The sequence below is a fragment of the Canis lupus genome, chromosome 9, assembly GCF_003254725.2.
Source record: "Canis lupus dingo isolate Sandy chromosome 9, ASM325472v2, whole genome shotgun sequence".
Taxonomy (NCBI): domain Eukaryota; kingdom Metazoa; phylum Chordata; class Mammalia; order Carnivora; family Canidae; genus Canis; species Canis lupus.
This window is the reverse complement of record NC_064251.1, coordinates 46,792,476-46,814,179: the sequence shown is the minus strand read 5'-3', so window position 1 is coordinate 46,814,179 and position 21,704 is coordinate 46,792,476. Positions and strand designations below refer to the sequence as shown.

At 40.3% G+C, this 21,704-nt stretch overlaps 1 protein-coding gene across 5 annotated transcripts in view; it reads left to right on the top strand.

Annotated features, from left to right (window-relative positions):
• The window catches only part of CRK (CRK proto-oncogene, adaptor protein), a 32,240-nt gene extending 10,740 nt beyond the window's left edge, over positions 1–21,500 (top strand). The window contains exons 2-4 of one of the 5 annotated variants that reach the window (XM_035721426.2): positions 2,083–2,618; positions 17,257–17,289; positions 21,147–21,500. In XM_035721426.2, the coding sequence (XP_035577319.1) occupies positions 2,083–2,618; positions 17,257–17,289; positions 21,147–21,173 (596 nt within the window). In that variant the 3' untranslated portion in view covers positions 21,174–21,500. Of the gene's footprint in view, positions 1–2,082; positions 2,619–17,256; positions 19,911–21,146 lie in introns of those variants that run through there. The other 4 variants (XM_035721428.2, XM_035721427.2, XM_025476185.3 and 1 more) reach the window with 4 other exon arrangements.
• The last annotated feature ends 204 nt before the right edge of the window (positions 21,501–21,704 follow it).

Here is a 21,704-nt window from a genome sequence, read left to right as displayed (position 1 = left end):
CCCTGCATGGAGCCTGTTTCTCCCTCTGCCTGGGTCTCTGCCTCACTCCCTCTGTGTCTCTCATGAATAAATAAAATCTTGAAAAGTTGTTCTTAAAAAGGAGAAATTTATAAATTTCATAATAAAAAGGCAAGTTATAAAGCTTTGTAGTAACTGTAAAACACTTGTGTATGTATACTTATGACCTTGTATATATACATACATATATATACATAAACATTAAAATTTGGGAGGTTCTATCTCAATTTTTTTTTTTTAATATCTCAATTTTGAATGTGGATTAAGGCTTAACCTGGGGGTTAAGTCTGATTAAAAAAAAATCAGGGTGCCTTGGTGGCTCAAGCATTAAGCATCTGCCTTAGTCTCAGATCATGATCCCAAGGTCCTGGGATGGAGCCCTGCATTGGGGTCCTTCCTTAGTGAGGAGACTGCTTCTCCTTTTCCCTCTACCCTTCCCCTTGCTTGTGCTCCTTCTCTCTCAAATAAACCTTTAAAACAAAACAAGGAAGGGGCTTCTGGGTGGCTCAGTGGTTGAGTGTCTGCCTTTGACTCAGGTCGTGATCCCTGAGTCCTGGGATTGAGTCCCATGGGGAGCCTGCTTCTCCCTCTGCCTGTGTCTGCCTCTCTCTCAGTGTCTCTCATGAATAAATAAAATCTTAAAAAAAAAAAAAAGAGCTCCACAAAAACCAGTTTAAGATTTTGTTTTAAGGGGACGCCTGGGTGGCTCAGCAGTTGAGTGCCTGCCTTCAGCCCAAGGCCTGATCTTGGACTCCCAGGATTGAGTCCCACCTCAGGCTTCCTGCATGGAGCCTGCTTCTGTCTCTCCCTATGTCTCTGCTTCTCTCTCTGTGTGTGTGTGTCTCTCATGAATAAATAAATGGATCTTAAAAAAAAAAAAAAAAGATTTTGTTTTAAGTAATTTCTACCTCCAACATGGGGTTGGAACTCACATGCCAGAGACCAAGAGTTGCATGCTCTGGGATGCCTGAGTGGCTCAGTTGGTTAAGTGTCTGCCTTCCACTCAGGTCATGATCCCAGGGTCCTGGGATTGAGCCCCACATCAGGCTTCCTGCTCAGTGGGGAACTTGTTTCTCCCTCTCCCTCTCCCTCTGCCCCTCCCCCTGCTTGTGCTCTCTGACTCTCAAATAAATAAAATCTTTTTTTTTTTTTTTTTTTTTTTAAAGTTGCATGCTCTGCCGACTGAGCCAACCAGGGAACCCTGGAGTTTGAGAAATTTAACACTTATTTTTTTTTCAAGTATCCTTATTTACCTTTTTTCATGATCTGTTTGCTTCAAAGGGAACAGTATGGTTTACATGTTTTATTTCAGTGAAGACCTGTAGGAATTGATTGTTAAGCAGTTAACTTCTTGATTTCTCTTTTTAGGCTCCTTGGTTCTTTTGCCTAATTAAGATTGTTTGTTTGTTTTGGTAACTGTCAGAAATGAATTTGAGATCAGCAATCATAGATTTAAAAAGATAGTCTTGGGATGCCTGGCTGGCTTAGTCAATAAAGCATGCGACTTGATCTCAGGATTGTGAGTTCAAGCCCCACACTGGGCATGTAGAACTCACTTAAAAATAAACACTTTTTTCTTCTTAGGAATTGTCTAGAAGATGTGAAGAGAAGGAATGTATGAGCCTGGTGTAGATAGATAGCAAGTTTTCCCCACCTCTTCTTGGAAAAGCTGCTGGGACTTATGAAAAAGTAGAGCTTGCTACATTTCCTGAGGTTAAAAGAAGATTGCAAGGAAACCTTAAAGCTTATGCTACTCTGTAAATGAATAGCACAATAAAAAGTCTCCATGTTGCTTTGTCTTTGATCCAGTATGGAAACATGCCCTGACTGGCCTGATCTGTTATGGCCTTCTGTTCTGTCTCTACTGCAGGTGGTGATGGGCATCTTTCTCTAGGGTATGTTTTAACTACAGAGTATGATTTCTGTTTAGGACAGGGGTTATCTTTTCTAGACTTTTTTTTTTTTTCTGATTATTGACCAAATGTGTTTGGGAAATGCTTAAAAACTTCATTTCATCTCCTGTGTACTACATCTTAAATAATAGCCTGCTCTGTTTTTTTCCAGGGGTGAGCCCCTCCAGACTCCGAATAGGAGATCAAGAGTTTGATTCATTGCCTGCTTTACTGGAATTCTACAAAATACATTATTTGGACACTACAACATTGATAGAACCAGTTTCCAGATCCAGGCAGGGTAGTGGAGTGATTCTCAGGCAGGAGGAGGCAGAGTATGTGCGAGCCCTCTTTGACTTTAATGGGAATGATGAAGAAGATCTTCCCTTTAAGAAAGGAGACATCCTGAGAATCCGAGATAAGCCTGAAGAGCAGTGGTGGAATGCAGAGGACAGCGAAGGCAAGAGGGGGATGATTCCAGTCCCTTACGTCGAGAAGTATAGACCTGCCTCCGCCTCAGTATCGGCTCTGATTGGAGGTAACCAGGAGGGTTCCCACCCACAGCCACTGGGTGGGCCGGAGCCTGGGCCCTATGCCCAACCCAGCGTCAACACTCCGCTCCCTAACCTCCAGAATGGGCCCATTTATGCCAGGGTAATCCAGAAGCGAGTCCCTAATGCCTACGACAAGACAGCCTTGGCTTTGGAGGTACATAATGTGCAAAATGTAGAAAGAAGAGATCTGCTGCAGGGTCTCCCTTTCAGACCTCTTAGAGCTTTTTAGGAATGCTGAATAGAAGCACCAGCATTGTGATGTTGTAGATGTCAAACCATTAAGTACTCATTTTGGCATTTAATGTTAGGTTTTCTCTTTTTTGTAGAAAACCTATTTTGGAATAAGTAAGCTTAAAATTGTATAACTCCATGTTCTGATTGATCTACTAAACATACTTTGACTTCTTCAGTAACACCACCTGAATTAATAGGAATTAACCTAAAATATTTTTTTCTCATCTACATTCTAATCTGATTCATTCTTTCTGTTTATAATTGTCTAAAATAAGGTGGGCTCTGTCAAACCACTTAAATGGACTTTTCCCATTTTACTTTAGGGGAAATGGGGTTTCTTACCATTGACTGATTGTGTTTGTAAAGTAAAAATTTAGGAGGAACGGTAAAGCATAGTACAGGTAAGAAGAGATACATACTGAAAACTGTATACTACCAGGAGTAGCAAGTTTACTTTTTTTTTTTTTTTTTTTTTAAGTTTACTTGTTTTTTATTGTTCAGTGCATTTTACAGACAGGAAGCCAGTTCCTGAGGAGTAAATTCCTGCCTTTTTCTGGTGAATAGTTATCCTTGGTAGTCCCATCTCTGGCCAACCATTGCATTGTGTTTATTTCTTTATTCCTCTCTTTTGCATTCATGGCTTTGTCTCTTACCTCCTCCCTCCCTCCCTTTGAGTTATTGAAGAGCTAGTGGTTCAGTGTAAAGCTTGTACAAAAGTGGCATGCTATCCCATCTTTTAGAACCTACTGATAGAATTTGAATGTAAGCAAATAGCTAACTTTTTAAAGGACAGGCTGAAGTTATGTGAGCACAAACTAGCAGAGAAGGGGCAAAAGTGTATTCTTATAAACTGAAATCTCTAAGTGCTGTTTTCTTTGGGTCATTTTCATACACCAGGGATTAAGAGCTGCCTTCTGCCTAAGTAGAAGTGTTAGCCTACAGAATAAGCTAGAATTTATTTGAACCAGTCTCTTATATTACTGGATTTGAAATTTTTCTTTTATATTCTAGATAGTAGAAACAAAGTAGATAGTAGAATTTATTTGAACCAGGCTCTTATATTACTGGATTTGAAATTTTTCTTTTATATTCTAGATAGTAGATACAAAGTAGATAGTAGATTCTTTTTTTTTTTTTTAAAGATTTTTATTTATTTATTCATAGAGTCAGAGAGAGAGAGGCAGAGACACAGGCAGAGGGAGAAGCAGGCATCATACAGAGAGCCCGATGTGGGACTCGATCCAGGGTCTCCAGGATCATGCCCTGGGCTGCAGGCGGCGCTAAACCGCTGCGCCACCAGGGCTGCCCTAGGTGGTAGATTCTTTTATATTCTAGATAGTAGTAGAAATTTTTCTTTTATATTCTAGCTAGCTGACTCTTCTAAGTTTGAATGAAAAATGTATTTTTAAAGTCCTTTTTTTTTTTTTTTTTTTTGAGATCATGCTGTGACTTAAAAGTATTGTGTCTCTACTTTGATGAGAAATGAAATGTATGGGACATAAGTCACATCCGTTTTGAGTTTGGAGGATAAGGAAAACAAGTTTCTAGCCTCATGTTTTCATTTAAGTTCAGATGATGTCAACATCCAACATGGTGCTATGCTACATGGCAGATGGGACTCTTGACATTTATCATAGACCTTGTTAGCACTGGGCTGGTGTATGAAAAATAACATTCATGAAACAAGCCAGGAAAGAATAGCTGTCACATTAATTTTGTTTCCATTTGCATTTCCTTCCTTTCTTCATTTATTCATTAAGGGGTTTATCTTTTTTTAAGATTTTATTTAAGTATTTATTTATTTAATAGAGCACGCACACATGCAAAACATGTGTGACATGCATTCTCATCTACATTCTTATCTGAATAGATACAAAGAGGGCTTCTAGGTTTGACTGACAAAAAGGCCCTGAGTTGGGAGAGAGAGAGAAAAACAGACTTGGCTGAGCCCCGAGCCTGACTCAGGCTCCTGAAATCAAGACCTGAGCTGAGATCAAGAGTTGGACACTTAATCAACTGAGCCACCCAGGCATCCCTCCTTTTTTATTTTTTTAAGAGTTTTTTTTTTTTTTTTTAAGATTTTATTTACTTATTCATGAGAGACAGAGAGAGATATAGGCAGAGGGAGAAGCAGGATCACACCTGAGGCCAAAGGCATATGCTCAACCACTGAGCCACTCAGGCGTCCCAAGAGTTTATTTTTATTTATTTATTTTTTAAAGATTTTTAAATTTATTCATTTGAGAGAGAATGAGAACAAGAGCATGAGTAGGAGTAGAAGGGAGGATCAGAGGGAGAAGGAGATTCACAGCTCAGCAAGGAGCCCAATGCAGGGCTGGATCCCAGGACTTCAGGATCAAGGCCTGAGTTGAAGGCAGACACTTAGCTGACTGAGCCACCCACATGCCTTTTCTTTCTTTTCTTTTCTTTTCTTTTCTTTTCTTTTCTTTTCTTTTCTTTTCTTTTCTTTTCTTTTCTTTTCTTTTTTCTTTTCTTTTTTTTTCTTTTCCTTTTCTTTTTTTTTCTTTTCCTTTTCTTTTCTTTTCTTTTCTTTTTTCTTTTCTTCTTTTCTTTCTTTGATTTTATTTAGCTATTTGAGAAAGAGTGAGCAAGCAAGAGAGAAAGCATGAGCAGAGAAAGAGGGAGAAGGAGACTCTCTGCCAAGCAGGGAGCCTGATGCAGGGCTGGATCCCAGGACTCCAGGATCATGACCTGGGCCAAAGGCAGACACCCAACTGACTGAGCCACCCAGGCACCCCTTCTTTATTTTTAAAAATATTTTATTTATTTATTTGAGAGAGAGAGACAGAGAACAAGATGGGGGAGGAGCAGAGGGAGAGGAACAAACCAACTCCCTGTTGAGCAGGGAGCCCAACTCAGGGCTCAATCCCAGGACCCTGAGATTGTGACCTGAGCCGAAGTCAGACACTTAATCAACTAAGCCACCTAGGCACCCCTAAGATTTTATTTAATTTTTTTTTTTTTAAGATTTTATTTATTCATGAGAGAGAGAGAGAGAGGCAGAAAAACACAGAGGGAGAAGCAGGCTCCATGTGGGGAGCCCGATGTGGGACTCAATCCCAGGACTCCAGGATCATGCCCTGGGCCAAGTGCAGATGCCAAACTGCTGAGCTACCCAGGGATCCCCATATTTTTAAGTAATCTCTATACCTGGTGTGGGGCTTAAATTCAACCCAGTCCCAAGACCAAGAATTACATGCTCTACCAACTGAGCCAGCCAGGTGCCCCTGCATTTTCTTTTTTAAAGAGAGTTGTTTTTAATGATGCCTGCCTTTGGTTAGAGGCTTTCATGCTTGAAAAGGTTGAGCTTCTCTCTCTGCTGTAAAATGTAATCTTGTGAAATAAATCAGTAGAAAATAGTTTCTGATTTTTGTTAAGTTTTATTTTTGGTTAGATACTGATTTTGAGCCACATATAATGATTGCCGAAGATGGCCTCTTTCAGGTTAGAACAAATACACCAAAGTAATAGCTTCATGATACTTTATGTACTTAAAAACATGGTATCGGTTTAGCATCATAGAATTTTAGAGCTGGAAAGGACCTTAGATATCTTGTTTTGTTTTGTTTTGTTTTTTCTGTTTTTTTTGTTTTTTGTTTTTTGTTTTTTTTTTTTTACCTTAGATATCTTTGTTATATAAAAAGAACTGATGTTTAGACAGATTGGATTGTTCAGGCTAATTAGAGGTAGACGTAGGATGAACCCAGATATACTGTGGTCCCTCTTCTACTCAGTCTATGATTCTTTGTGTTTTACAACAGTTCTGTCCTCCTTAATATAGGTTTTGTGTGGTTTCACTGACAGCATATCTTCAGTTGTATTGTATGCAAGGATAGTTGTGCTGTCAGTACAGAATAGCTGTATACTAGACAGTTGTCTACAGTTTTCCTTTCCCATCTCTAGTTTTTTATTAAGAGCTGATGCCTTCTGCTTATTGAGGTAAGGTTGAGAATAAGAGTAGGAGGCTCTGGAGTTCTGACTAGCATTCTGGCGAAACAAAACATTCATTGCTATATATGACCAACTATAAATTGAGGTCTTTGAGGCTTGTTAGGTACATTTTAGTGGAATTTTATACTTAATTTGAAATAGATACATTAGAACCATTGCATTTTAGAGTTGGGCAGAGCCCTAGAGATACTGTGTTAGACCAGCAGTATTCAGACTGCCTCTTGGTATCCCTAGGAGGTGCCTAGGAGAAGGGAAAGCCAAAGATGCAAGGCTCTGGGTTCCCTCTCTTGCTTCAACCAAAGCAACTCAGTTTTTTGTTTTTTGTTTTTTTAAGATTTTATTTATTTATTCATGAGAGACATAGGCAGAGGAAGAAGCAGGCTTCTTGCGGGGAGCCTGACACAGGATCCCAGGACCCCAGGGTCACAACCTGAGCCGAACCAAAGGCAGACACTCAACCACTGAGCCACCCAGGTGCCCCAGCAACTCTGTTTTTAACTGTATTATATATTTGGGTCTGTCTGTCTGTCTTTCTTTCTTTCTTTCGATTTATTTATTTATTTATTTATTTATTTATTTATTTATTTATTTATTTATTTATTCATGAGAGATACAGAGAGAGAGAGAGAGGCAGAGACATAGGCAGAGGGAGAAGCAGGCTCCATGCAAGGAGCCCGACGTGGGACTCGATCCTGGGTCTCCAGGGTCACATCCTGGGCTGAAGGCGGCGCCAAACCACTGATCCACCTGGGCTGCCCTGTTTAGGTCATTCTAAAATTTTCTTTGAGGAAAGAGTTTCTGTACTTAAAAATATAAATCTAAAAAATTAAGTTCAAGAACCACTTCCCTTGGAGCAGTCCCGGTGGCTCAGCAGTTTAGCGCCGCCTTCAGCCCAGGGTGTGATCCTGGAGACCCGGGATCGAGTCCCACATCGGGCTCCCTGCATGGAGCCTGCTTCTCCCTCTGCCTGTCTCTGCCTTTCTCTTTCTGTGTCTCTCATGAATAAATAAATTAAATCTTAAAAAAAAAGAAAGAAAAAAACACTTCCCTCGCCTTAAAGATGAAATATTCTTGAATTAGTACATTTGGTAGGACTACAGCCCCCCATAAGTTAATATCTATAATTCTTCTTTTCCTACTCACCAGATTTCTGTAGTAGTGATGAAGCTAGGGATTGTAGAAAGTAGGGATTGATTCCACCTAACCACCAAAGTAGGGGTACTCCTCTGCCCACTAGAGTTCTGTGGGTCAGTTGATCATATTCAGGAGCATATAACTAAATCAGATACCATCTGTTCCATTCTGGAGCTCCTAAGATTTTATATATACAAATATGCTGAATGTTTTAAAGAAGAGATACTGAAAGAACACTAGAATAGTGCAGAGACACCTTTCATTTTTTGTTTAATGGCTCCTTGGGAGCTGGAATAGGATGAATCTTGTGAATTGCAGGTGTTAAAAAATTTTTTCTCCTTCCACAGACTGTCCAGAACAATCACATTGTCTTTCTTTATTTCTAAAAATTTTATTTATTTGACAGAGAGAGGAAGAGAGCACAAGCAGGAGTGGCAGGCAGAGAGGGAGAACCAGGTTCCCTGCTGAGCAGAGAGCCCGACGTGAGGCTCAATCCCAGAACCTTGGGATCATGACCTGAGCCAAAGGCAGATGCTTAAGTGACTGAGCCACCCAAGTGCCCCCACATTATCTTTAAATCTACTAGTCACATTACTTAACATTCTTTGATTCAACCTGGCATTTTGCCTTTGGTAGATGATAAGACTTGAGAGTAATCAAGAAGCTTCTTGGGTGTTCTTAGGCTTGGACCTATTCCTCAGCACAAATGGCAAAGGTTGTAAAGTGCTTACGTCCCTGATTATATGCATTAGTGGCTACATCAACTCTGTATCTCCCCATGTAGAACTCTATGAAACCTAAGGTGGTAAGGCCTTTTGACCTATCTATAGAAAATTGTGGAGTAAAGACCCCGATTTTCCCTTTGTTAGGGGAAAAAAAAAGATTAGAAAGCATAAGAATACGAGTGGCAAGTTCTTGCTGTATAAATTTGTCTTTTTCTGAAATTGTAGCTGTAGATTTCTGTATTGTTCATTGAGACATACCTGCTTTTCCTTTCCATCTTTCTTGGACATTACCTGTATTTCAGCTTGCAGAATCTCAGTTGGAAAGGACTTTGGAAGTAAACTGATCTAGCCTCTCAGGCAGGCCTTCTGGTATCCTCACAGGTGATTTTTAAGCATTTGTTTGGGTATCTCTACTTTTGGGGAACTTACTATCAACACAGGAATATAGTACAGAGCTTCTAAGCTTTCTTGGTTCATAACACCTTTAGTGTCTTGGTAATATTTCATAGTGTCCCAGGCCAAAACAGATGCCTAACAGTTGCACTGATTAGGTAGATACATTAAAAACAAATTAGGGATCCCTGGGTGGCGCAGCGGTTTGGCGCCTGCCTTTGGCCCAGGGCGCGGTCCTGGAGACCTGGGATTGAGTCCCACGTCAGGCTCCCCGTGCATGGAGCCTGCTTCTCCCTCTGCCTGTGTCTCTGCCTCTCTCTCTCTCTCTCTCTCTCTCTGTGCAACTATCATTAAAAATAAATAAATAAATAAAATAAAATAAAATAAAAATAAAAACAAATTAAATATTTATATCCTAATAACAGTACCCACTTGAAAAAAATAATACATATAATAGAAATAAAACACTTAAGTAACTAATTACTGTTAAGCAATTAGATGTATACACCTGTTAGGTTACCATACAGTTTTTCAAACTTTGGGATTATATTGAGCACTACTACCCTTGTTTCTTGTTCCACACTTATTCCATGAAGTACTTGTTTTTTATCTTAGCAACTGCCAAAACCCAGCTTTGCAAAGAGATGACATCTTTGAAAGGAATGTAGTGTGATTTCATGTAGAAATTGTCAACTGCCTTGAGCCAATGTCCCCTTACCCACTTTAGTCTGGTCTTGGGAATTCTGCACTAGTGAGTTGTTGCCTAACAGGAGGAGGAATATATGAATTCTCATATTGTTTCTGACTTGGAGAAAGAACTGCACTTAGGGACATCTGGATGGCTCAGTGATTGTCTGCCTTCGGTTCAGGGTAAGATCCTGGAGTCTCGGGATCGAGTCCCACATCAGGCTCCCTGCATAGAGCCTCCTTCTCCCTTTGCCTATGTCTTTGCCTCTCTCTCTCTGTGTGTCTTTCATGAATAAATAAATAAGTAAAATCTTAAAAAAAAAAAAAAAAAGAACTGCACTTAGTGTAGCACCATGTTTTCAGACTGCACTGTCCCCCTGCACTTCTCCAGCCTGCACCTTGCCAGGTTTGACAGCCATCTATTCTTCTGGACTATGAAATCACTTGGGCTTCATGTGATCTAAGGATAGGCATGTTGCCTTTGGGATTTGTCTTTTCTTGACCCCAGGAGTTCCCATGTGCTTTGACTCTCTCAGGAGAAAGACACCGTTATACATATATATACAAAGGGATATTTAATTTTAATAAGGTCTTGCTTGAACTATTTGTACTTTAAGGCTACTTTAGATAGGTTCCTTAACCCAGCTCACTGCTTGTGACTTTTCTCTTTTATCCATTTAAAAATCAGAATTTTTGAAAGAAAGAAAGAAGAAAGAAAGAAAAGAAAGAAAGAAAGAAAGAAAGAGAAAAAAGAAAAGAAAAGAAAGAAAGAATTATTTAGGGGCACGTGGGTAGCCCTGTGGTTGAGTGTCTGCCTTTGGCTCAGGTCATGATCCTGGGATCTGGGAATCGAGTCCCGCATCAGGCTCCTCAAGGGGAACCTGCTTCTCCCTCTGCCTGTGTCTCTGCCCCTCTCTGTGTGTGTGTGTCTCATGAATAAATAAATAAAATCTTTCAAAAAATAAAAAATCAGAATCATTTAAAAAAAAGTTAGAATTGCTTTAGAGTTGTGGCATAGCCTTTGTTTTTACCCTCTGATGTTTGGTCTTCTCTGCCAAGAACCTAATCAACTGTAAAAAAGAAATTTTGGTGTGGTTTTCCTGAACCTCTGTAGGATAGAATGAGACTGTACATTAGGCTCTGCTGTTATCCAAAGGTCTAATCTGTACATAATCAACTCCCCCTCCTTGCCAATGACATCTTGCAATGCCGGAACCCATATTTCTCCCTTTGAACTTTGAAAGAAGAAAAGTCTGAAGGCAGTTCAGCAGGTTCTGTCCTGCTTGTAGAGAAGCCTGGTGTGGTTCTGTGGTACTGATAACAGCAAGAGGCTAGTCTAGTCCACATTTCAACCTATCTTTCACCTCTTAGAGCTCCGTAGGATACAATTTGAGATAGCACTTTGAATGGTTAAGAATAAAGACAATATACCTTTGAAAGAAAAGAGAAATGTTTAAACCTACATTTTCGTATCGAATAGAATGGTGCACTTGAGGATATATATCTTGACGAACCATCTTTTTTTTTTTTTTAAGATCGATTTAAAAGAGAGTGCACACTCACGTCTGCGTGTGTGAGCAGGGGGAGGGGCAAAGGAACAGCAAGAGAGAATCTCAAGTAGACTCCTGGGGAGCATGGAACCTCACACAGGGTTCAGTTCCATGACCCTGAGATCATGACCTAGCTGAAATCAAGAGTTAGATGCTTAACTTCCCCCTAAAGAACCATTTTCTAAAAAGCACCTAGAAAAAATAAATAAATAAAACAAAAACCACCTAGAGAATCTGGGTAAAATATAACAAATTTTTCTTTTCATCTTTTATTTTTATTTTTATTTATTTTTTATTGTATTTTGGGGGGGTTTGTATGTTTTTTTATTCATCTTTTATTTTTTTATTTTATTTTTTCATCTTTTATTTTTTAAAAGATGTTATTTATTCATGAGAGACACAGGGAGAGAGAGGCAGACATTGGCAGAGGGAGAAGCAGGCTCCCTGTGGGGAGCCTGATGTAGGACTTGATTCCTGGACCCCAGGATCACGCCCTGAGCCAAAGGCAGACACTCCACCACTGAGCCACCGAGGTGCCCCATCATCGCTTCATTTAGATATGAAATCATTTGGTAAAAAGTACTGATCCTGAAAATACAGCTTGGAGTTTACATGTGTATGCACCTATTGGATAAGCACCCAGATGAAAGTATAGAACATTTCCAACACTCCAGAATGTTCCCTCATGTCCCTTTTTTGTGTTTTTAAAATTTTTTTTTTTAATTTTTATTTATTTATGATAGTCACAGAGACAGAGAGAGAGAGAGAGAGAGAGAGAGAGGCAGAGACACAGGCAGAGGGAGAAGCAGGCTCCATGCACCGGGAGCCCGATGTGGGATTCGATCCGGGGTCTCCAGGATCGCGCCCTGGGCCAAAGGCAGGCGCCAAACCGCTGCGCCACCCAGGGATCCCTTTTTGTGTTTTTAATATCAGTAAAATAATACATTTAGATATGACAGCTATTGGGGATCCCTGGGTGGCTGAGCTGTTTAGCGCCTGCCTTTGGCTCAGGGCATGATCCTGGAGTCCTGGGATTGAGTCCCACATCAGGCTCCTTGCATGGAGTCTGCTTCTTCCTCTGCCTGTGTTTCTGCCCCCCCCCCCCCCCCGTCTCTTATGAATAAATAAAATCTTAAAAAAAAAATGAATACGACAGCTATTAGGGGTATTAGCTGGGCTGTTGTCAGACTAGTTTCCTTCTCAATACCAACCCCAGATAAGCTCTACACCCAATGTGGGGCTTGAAATCACTACCCTGAAGTCAAGAGTCACATGATCTACTGAGTGAGTTAGTCAGGTACCCTGTCAAACCAGTTTTTTTTTTTTTTTTTTTTTTTTTTAAGATTTATTTATGACAGAGAGAGGCAGAGACACAGGCAGAGGGAGAAGCAGGCTCCACACACAGAGCTGCTGTGGGACTCGACCTCGGGACTCTGGGATCACACCCTGAGCCGAAGGCAGATGCTCAACCACTGAGCCACCCAGGCATCCCTCAAACCAGCTTTTTAAAACTGGCCCCTTTGTCCCCATCTGGAGGGGAACCTAACACAAGTAGCAACTTAGATTTTTGATGTGAGCACGTGAGCATACACATCCGTTAAACCGTTTTCCTCTTTCTTAAGGGTAGGGACTTCTATTATTGGTGTAGTTGGTTAAGTATCTGACTCTTGGTTTCAGCTTAGATCATGGTCTCAGGGTTGTGAGATCGAGCCACATGTTGGGATCTGCTCAGCGGGGAGTCTGCCTGAGATTCTTCCCCTCTCCCTACCCCTCTTACCCTTCCTCTGTTAGGCGTTCTCTCTCTCTCTCTCTCTCTTTTTTTTTTTAAAGATTTTATTTATTCATGAGAGACACACAGAGAGAGGCAGAGACACAGGCAGAGGGAGAAGCAGGCTCCATGTAGGGAACCCGACGCGGGACTTGATGCCAGGCCTCCAGGATCACGCCCTGGGCCAAAGGCAGATGTCCAGCTGCTGAGCCACCAGGGCTGCCCCTCTCTTTCAAATAAATATATAAAGATATTAATATAAATAAACCTTTTTTAATGAAAATACAAATAATAAAATGGAGAAAAGTTCTGCACTTGATAGAATTGACCTGGGGCACCTGGATGGTTCAGTTGGCTGGGTGTCTGCCTTCAGTTCAGGTCACGATCCCGGGGTCCTGGATCGAGCCCCGTGTCTGCTGCTCCCTCTTCCTCTGGCCCTCCCCACTCTGCTGGTGCTCGTTCTCTCCTCTCTCTCTCTCTCTCAAATAAACAAAAAAAATATTTTTTAAAAATTATATATATATATATATAATTGAACTTAACATAGCAAGGTGCTACTAGTAGGTTAGTGGCATTCATTCCAGTGGGATGGTTGGGGTGGGGGGACAGTCAAGAATAATTGACAGGTCAGAAACAAAATTCACTACAGAATAGTCAAATGTTATCAAATGGATATTGCTCCCAGTGCAACACTGCAAGAGTTTTATTTCTTTTTATTTTTTTAAAGATGTATTTATTCATGAGAGAGACAGAGAGAGAGGCAGAGACACAGGCAGAGGGAGAAGCAGGCTCCATGCAGGAAGCCCGACATCGGACTCGATCCCAGGTCTCCAGGATCACACCCCAGGCTGAAGGTGGCACTATACCACTGAGCCACCCTGGCTGCCCGCAAGAGTTTTAAAAAGAAGGGAATGGTGTCTGGGTGGCTCACTTGGTTAAGCTCTATCTTGGCTCAAGTCAATGATCCCAGGTTCCTGGGATTGGGCCCCACATAAGGCTGTCTTGGCGGGGAGCCTGCTTCTCCTCCCTCTGTCTCTTCCCTCCTGCTAATGCTTTGTCTCCCTCTTTCTCAAATAAATATTCTTTCTTTCTTTCTTTCTTTCTTTCTTTCTTTCTTTCTTTCTTTCTTTCTTTCTTTTCTTTTCTTTCTTTTCTTTTCTTTTCTTTTCTTTTCTTTTCTTTTCTTTTCTCTTTTCTTTTCTTTTCTTTCTTTCTTTCTTTCTTTCTTTCTTTCTTTCTTTCTTTCTTTCTTTCTTTCAACAAGTGAGATAAAGTCAGAACTTGAGGGGTGCCTTGCTGGTCTACTCTGTTGAGCTTGATTCTTGAGCTTAGGGTTGTGAATTCAAGCCCCACATTGGGCATAGAGTTTATTTAAAAAATTTTTTTTTTTAATTTTTTTTAAACTTTTATTTATTTATGATAGGCACACAGTGAGAGAGAGAGGCAGAGACACAGGCAGAGGGAGAAGCAGGCTCCATGCACCGGGAGCCCGACGTGGGATTCGATCCCGGGTCTCCAGGACCGCGCCCTGGGCCAAAGGCAGGCGCCAAGCCGCTGCGCCACCCAGGGATCCCTATTTTAAAAATTTTTTAAAGTTAAAATCTGAGAACTAGAATTGGGGGGTATAAGAAGAAATCTTTCAGATTTTGTTTTTTGGTTTTTTAAAAAGACTTTATTTGAGAGAGAATGAGCCAGAGCAGGATAGAGCACAAGTGAGGGGAGGGGCAGAGGGAGGGGGAGAAGCAGGATCTCTGCTTAGCAGGGAGCCCAATCCTGGGACCATCACTTAAGCTGAAGGCAGACGTTAACTGACTGAGCTACCCAGGCATCTCATTTCAGATTGTTTTTGCTAGCTAGGAAATATTCACTTTGAGGTCCCAGTCTTCCTCTCCCCTGAAGACTAGGAAGATCTAGACTTGTCCTATTGGCTTGCTTGGATGTCAAGAACTTTATAAATTAGAAGATTGCTGATTATTAATAAAGAACCTTGGTGCTAGCAGCATGTTAGGGACTGGACATGCTTGCAAAGATGGGCAAGCAGTATCATCCTTTCTTTTCCCCTTACTCCATCAGCCTTAATCTTCATATCAACACCCTGAGCTGCTGCCTTTTCTCGCCCTTGTATCTTATCCCTTTTATGTTACATATTCTCTAGTTTTTTTTTTTTATTTTTTTTTATTTTTTTTTTTATTTATTTATGATAGTCACAGAGAGAGAGAGAGGCAGAGATATAGGCAGAGGGAGAAGCAGGCTCCATGCACCGGGAGCCCGATGTGGGATTCGATCCCGGGTCTCCAGGATCGCGCCCTGGGCCAAAGGCAGGCACCAAAGCACTGCGCCACCCAGGGATCCCTATTCTCTAGTTTCTGTCTTCCTTTTCTCAGCATCCTGTGACCTGCACAATCACTGTAGGCTTCTGTGGTTTTCAGATAGTCCTTTAGTAGGAAGTTCTAGGCAGGTCAGTAGGCAAGCTGTTTCTCCTGTGAGTGACATCAAGTTGGTTTCACAAAAGGCCCTGGTCCTAGACTCAAGTTGACTTTGCCCAGTAGTTGAAAGTTCCTCCTATGGTAGAAAGAACATGAATTAGCTTTGGAGATAATACTAATGAGCTCAAATCCCAGCCCTGCTAGTGGTTGTGTGACCTTAGGTATATCTATAATTGCTCTGAACCTCGGTTTTTTCATCTATAAAATGAAAAACCGGGATCCCTGGGTGGCGCAGTGGTTTGGCGCCTGCCTTTGGCCCAGGGCGCGATCCTGGAGACCCGGGATCGAATCCCACATCGGGCTCCCGGTGCATGGAGCCTGCTTCTCCCTCTGCCTGTGTCTCTGCCTCTCTCTCTCTCTGTGTGACTATCATAAATAAATAAAAATTAAAAAAATAAATAAACCCACTGTTTAAAAAAAAAAAAAGAAAAAAGAAAAACAAAAACAAAAACTCCTGCCTTAAAAGGTTATTATAATAACTAGAAAATAGTTTATATAAAATATTCTAGAGTAGGGGTAACTGGCTGGCTCAGTCAGTAGAGCATGCAACTCATGATCTCTTGAGTTCTAGCCCCACATTAGGCATGGGGCTGACTTAAAAAAAGAAAAATCCTTTACAGTACTTAATGAAAGTTCAATAAATAATAGTTACTAACTTAATAAAACCAAATGAACAATTATGCTTAGAAACCTCTTATAGCCTCAGAACTCAGATGTCGTTATAATCACAGGATAAAGTTCTTTAGTCCAGTGTCTCACTACTTCTCTCACCATTGTTCAGTATTTTCCCACAGGATGAATCCATTCATCAGACTGATTTTGTCTTAAGTTTTATAGAATAGAGGTATATCCTAGATTGTCAAAACTTTATAGTTGATGTTGCAAAGGAAAGCTTTTCATAACAGAAGCAAATACATGATGTCTCCTTATGTTAATGAATATATACCAAGTGGTATTGAGGGAGCAACAAGATCTGTTAGTGCATGGTGGGGTGGGGGGCTGGCAGGCAGCGACCTACCAAGTAGAGCTTGATGAAGATGGGGGTTAGGGGGACGGCTTTGCAAATTGCTGTTGGAATTTGGAATTTTGGCTTATGCCTGCCCAGGTGGCAAAAGCTTGCCTTGGTAGAAAGGTGAGAGGAACACTTCATTTTCTGGGACCAAATGAAGTTGCATTCCATGATTACTTTCTGCTCTGAAGCAGTAGCAGACAATGATATGTGTACACGAATGGTTGGGGGATTGTGTTGCTGTTGTATGCTAGTGAGGATGGGGGGGGGGGGCCTCTTTCCCTAGGCCGCAGCCTGTGGGGCAGACAGGAAGCTAAAGGTTATAGGTACAAAGAAAAGGAATATTGAGGTACAACTGGATGGCTCAGCTCTTAAGCTCTGCTTTTGGCCCAGGGCGTGATCCTGAAGTTCAGGGATCAAGCCCCACATCAGGCTCCCTGAGGGGAGCATGCTTCTCCCTCTGTGTTTCTTCCTCTCTCTGTGTGTGTCTTTCATGACCAAATAAATAAAATCTTTTAAAAAAAGAAAAGGAATATTGAGTCATTCTAGTTGGGATTGCTCATCCAGAAATGATTAAAATTTCCAAAAAATGTCATTTTCTAGGATCCTTCCTTTTCTGTACTCCGTTTTTCTGCACTGCTAAAATCCCTTCTGCCTGCACTAACCACAAGTAATCAGTCTGGTGGCTGGGGCTTGGGAGGCAGCAAATAGCCATTTCTGTAATGTCAGCCCTAGAGCAATCATGTGGGCAGGGTATGCCTAACCAGAGAATGGAGATTTTCAGTTTGTATTCATAACTGGAAATAAAGTTCTTTCCTTATTCTCCTCCTGCAGGTCGGTGAGCTGGTAAAGGTTACGAAGATTAATGTGAGTGGTCAGTGGGAAGGGGAATGTAATGGCAAACGAGGTCACTTCCCATTCACACATGTCCGTCTGCTGGATCAACAGAATCCTGATGAGGACTTCAGCTGAGTATAGCTCAACTAACAGTTTTGCTGACAGATGGGAACAATCTTTTTTTTTTTTTTTTTTTTTTTCTGAGTGTCATCTATACAATTTTCTTACAGATGTCAAAGCAGTCTAGTTTATATAAGCATTCTGTACCTGTGATCTTTTTTAGACTGAACTACATCTCTAGTCTCATTTACCATGTTCAGGGTACGAAACTGGAGGCCTTGTGTGTTAACTTCTGAATTGGCAATTTTAGGTGGTAGCAGCCATGCCTGAGTGTATCAGAAGGGATGGATATTTTGCCTCCTTTCCCTCAGGTAGTGCGAATCAACCTGTGGAAAACTGATGGACAAGAGAGGAATATTGCATGCTGCTTACCCTGATTTATTCAATGGTTTTATTTTCATTTTGAAACCATGCTATCAAATGGCAATAGACTGTTCCCTCCCACCCCCATGAAGTAATCTTGCACCGTGTGAATAGTAAGTACCCAGTGGGATTGCTTTTTCATTTATAGAACATGACCACTGTATGACTCATTCTGACAGTTCAAATCCTGAGATTTCTGAGGACACTACTAGAGGCATTTGTCTTCTTTCCTAGTCAATGCTTCATACTTTTTCTTGGGATTCTTTAAATCCTTGTTATTCTTTTCCCCCAGGCCTACAGATAGGTTCATTCTCAAGAAAAGTGTTTCTTTTCATTCCAGATGACAAGCAAGATGTGCAGAGCACTTTATTCAGTGCATAGCTTTAAGCCAGTTTTGGATTCACTGAGTGGACACCCAAACTCCCAGCTTTCTGCCTTCCCTCAAGGGGTCATAGTAGGTTCACACTGCTACCACAGCTAAACAGACTTCTGGCTAATGGGATCCAGTGGGGTCATTCCTCCTGAGTGCTAGTATCCTATTAAGGGACTTTTTGAAATTCTTAGCTTCTACTTAGAGTAGAAGGACCAATCACTTAGACTATTCCATAGATGGTTGTAGGGCCAAATTCTGCCCTTTGCTTTATATGCAACTTGTATAAAAGTCAAGTTAAAACTACATGAGTTTGGGATAGGGTTAGCGCTTTGAGAAACATTGGAACCAATCATGAATTACTTATGTATTATTCATTTTACATGGTCAGAATAGTGCTTGAAGTGCATTACATTATCAACTGCCTTCATTTTTGGCTCTTTTTCTTTATGTTCCAGTTTAGTTTACAAATCCTTTTAAGTGTGGAATGGTTTATATGGGGTCAGGTGCTCCAAAGAATAGACTTCTGAGACCAAAAATGATCTAGGCTATTTAGACTACAATATGAAACCTTCAAAGTTAGTTCCCAGTCTAGGAAGGCACTTACTGGTCTATGGTGTGATATGACCCATAGAAACACATTATATTTTGCTTTGGGCCTCATTTAAGAAAAGTAATGTATCTTTCTAATTGTTTTTACATAGGTTAATGATTATTATGCATTCTTTGAACATATACCAAATCATGGTATCCCAGTGACTAGCACAATGCCTGGCATAGTCAGTGTGCAGATGTTTATGTGAGTGAATGAGGGGTGTGCAGAAGCTCTTTATATGGCACAGAGAAGCCAGCTGACACAGGATTATTACATACCACAAGCAAACTAATGAGTTGACGCTAATTTAATGTATTTTTACCTCACACTAAGGTAATGCTTGATAAAGATAGTAATATTCAACTTTTAAAAGTTAGCACAGTGCAATGCACATAGTGGGTGCTCAATAATGTTAAATAAACAGATTTGCAATACTAGACTTCATTCCATCTGACTACTCTTAAATTTTCAGTTAGAGCATAGATACTGTAAAATCCAAATACACACATTAAATCTTGTTTTCCTGAAAGTATGACATCTAAAATACTTGTAGAAAAACCTTGTCATGAACTGATTTGAATGTTTGTATTTTCTTTTGCCTTTGACTTTGATACTGGCTTGTAATGTCTCTTTTCATCATTTGTAATATTAGTGGGACATTCAACTCTACCTAAATCATAAGAATTTTTCAACAATAAGTTGTCTGAAGCCATTAAATGAACTTGGTTGGATTTGGCTGGGTGTGACCGTTGTTGGACCTTAAATCAAAGGACTTCTAATAAGTATCTTCCAAAAGCAAATGCTAGAATCCTATTCAAGTGCATATGTACATTGTCACAGAGCAAAGTAAACTAATTGGCTGCTATATTTTATATAATCATTTCTGCAAAAGCCCAGTTTTGGATACTAATATTTGACATGGTTAAATCTTATTAATTTGTTGGAATTGTTTATTGTTAATAATGCAAATAGATAATTTTTAATTATCCTTAAGTAACATTTCACTATTAATGGTTTGAAATGGGTGGTAAGCAAACCAATTTGAAATAAAATATGAACATGTGCCATTGTATTATAACACTATACACTTTCTTGACAGTTAAATTTTTTTAAAATGTTTTTTTGTAGCATGTATTGTATATGTTTATAGTATATGTAGTAAATAAAAATATGGCCAAATGTTTGGCTTGGTGATCTTTTGAAGGAAGTAATCTTTGAATATTTTTAACAAAAGAGCTAAATCTTTTATGCTTAGGGAATAAGAGGCATGTATGTACATTCAGCAGCCTACAATCATATAATCAAATAAGGAAGCAATTATACATAATCTGTAGGTACTCATTAAAGATGAGGTTAATCATTGGTGATATTTTGAAGGGTCTCCAGAAGTCATGAAATAAATTGATTTAAGAGGAACATACGAATGATTATGTAATGATCAAAAAGCTGGAGTAAGGTGGACAGAGAACATCAAATTTGTCCAGAAATGGCTATATGTGGTTGTACAGAAAACAAGAATATGGTAGGGGGCTTTATAAAGCAAATGAGAAATTTAGATGTTATATAATAGGTTTTTAGAATGTTAATGTAGATAATATAGTGTCATTTCTCCTTTTTTATGTAAGTAGCACATTTTCAGAATAGATAATTTAGTAAATACAAAAAAAAGGTTAAACATGTTCTTCCCATCGTTTCTCAGAGCATGTGTACATATAGAGACATGCCGTGTGACACTATATATACCTAAAAGGGTTGACATTATACTCTAGTTTTGTGTCCTTCGGGTGGTGAAGTTTTTAAATGAAAAGAACAGGGCACCCTGGCTGGATCAGTCAGTAGACTATGCAACTCTTGACCTTGGGGTCTTGAGTTCAAGCCCCACGTTGGGTGTAGTAGATTTAGTTTTAAAAAATGAAAAGAACAAGTTTTGCCAGTCACTTAACAGTATTCTGCCTGGGACCGAAAATAAAACATCTCATTACTGCTGTAGACATAGCAGATTGTCAACCAAGAGTTAAAGGAATCTCCTCCAAAGGGAGCCACCTTTGGCATACATAAGCTTAACAGCAAGGTGATTTAAGTATGCTTCAACTTTTTATCAATAAAAAAATAAAATTCAAAATCTTGTTTTAGGGGATCCCTGGGTGGCTCAGCGGTTTAGCGCCACCTTCGGCCCAGGGTGTGATCCTGGAGTCCCGGGATCGAGTTCTCCATCGGGCTCCCTGCATGGAGCCTGCTTCTCCCTCTGCCTGTGTCTCTGCCTCTCTCTCTCTCTCTCTCTCTCTCTCTCTCTCTGTGTCTCTCATGAATAAATAAAATTTTTAAAAATTTTGTTTTAATACATTTGAGTGTTGGGTTCCTTCACATAACTTTGAGTGCTCCTACCAACTCTTGTATTTATGACCCTAATTTTCAAATTAACTTCTATTCCTCTTACAGATACGAAGAGAAAAGCCCCCTCCATAGAAGAAAATGTGAAAATAGGCATCTTAAGTTTGACAGGAAGAGGCTAAGTATTTGGAGCTCTACTGCCATATATACTCTGAAGATAAAAAGAAATGGGTGGAGGGCAAACAGGAACTAACCATCAAGAAGTGAACTTGAGGGGCACTTGGGTGGCTCAGTCAGCTGAGCGTCTGACTCTTGGTTGGCTTGGGTCATTATCTTGGGGTTGTGGGATCAAGCTGCGTATTGGACTCTGCACTCAGCAAGGAGTGTGAGATTTTCTCCCTCTCCCTCTGCTCCTTGCCCCTACCCTCAATCAAATAAATAAATCTTACCCCAAAAAAATGAGATTCATGAAAAAAGCAATGCTTGAGGATCCTCTAGGGATATAGGATGAAAGCAAGCAAAAATGAATACCCAGGCTAGCTTTTGGTCAGGGAAATGCTTCTGATATTTCTGTGATTGGCCTGATTTTATTAGATTTGAGATCTGCATTGGATCCTAGAAAAGTGAGTTCTAGAATAGTGACTGAACGGTCAAAGGTAAACTGAT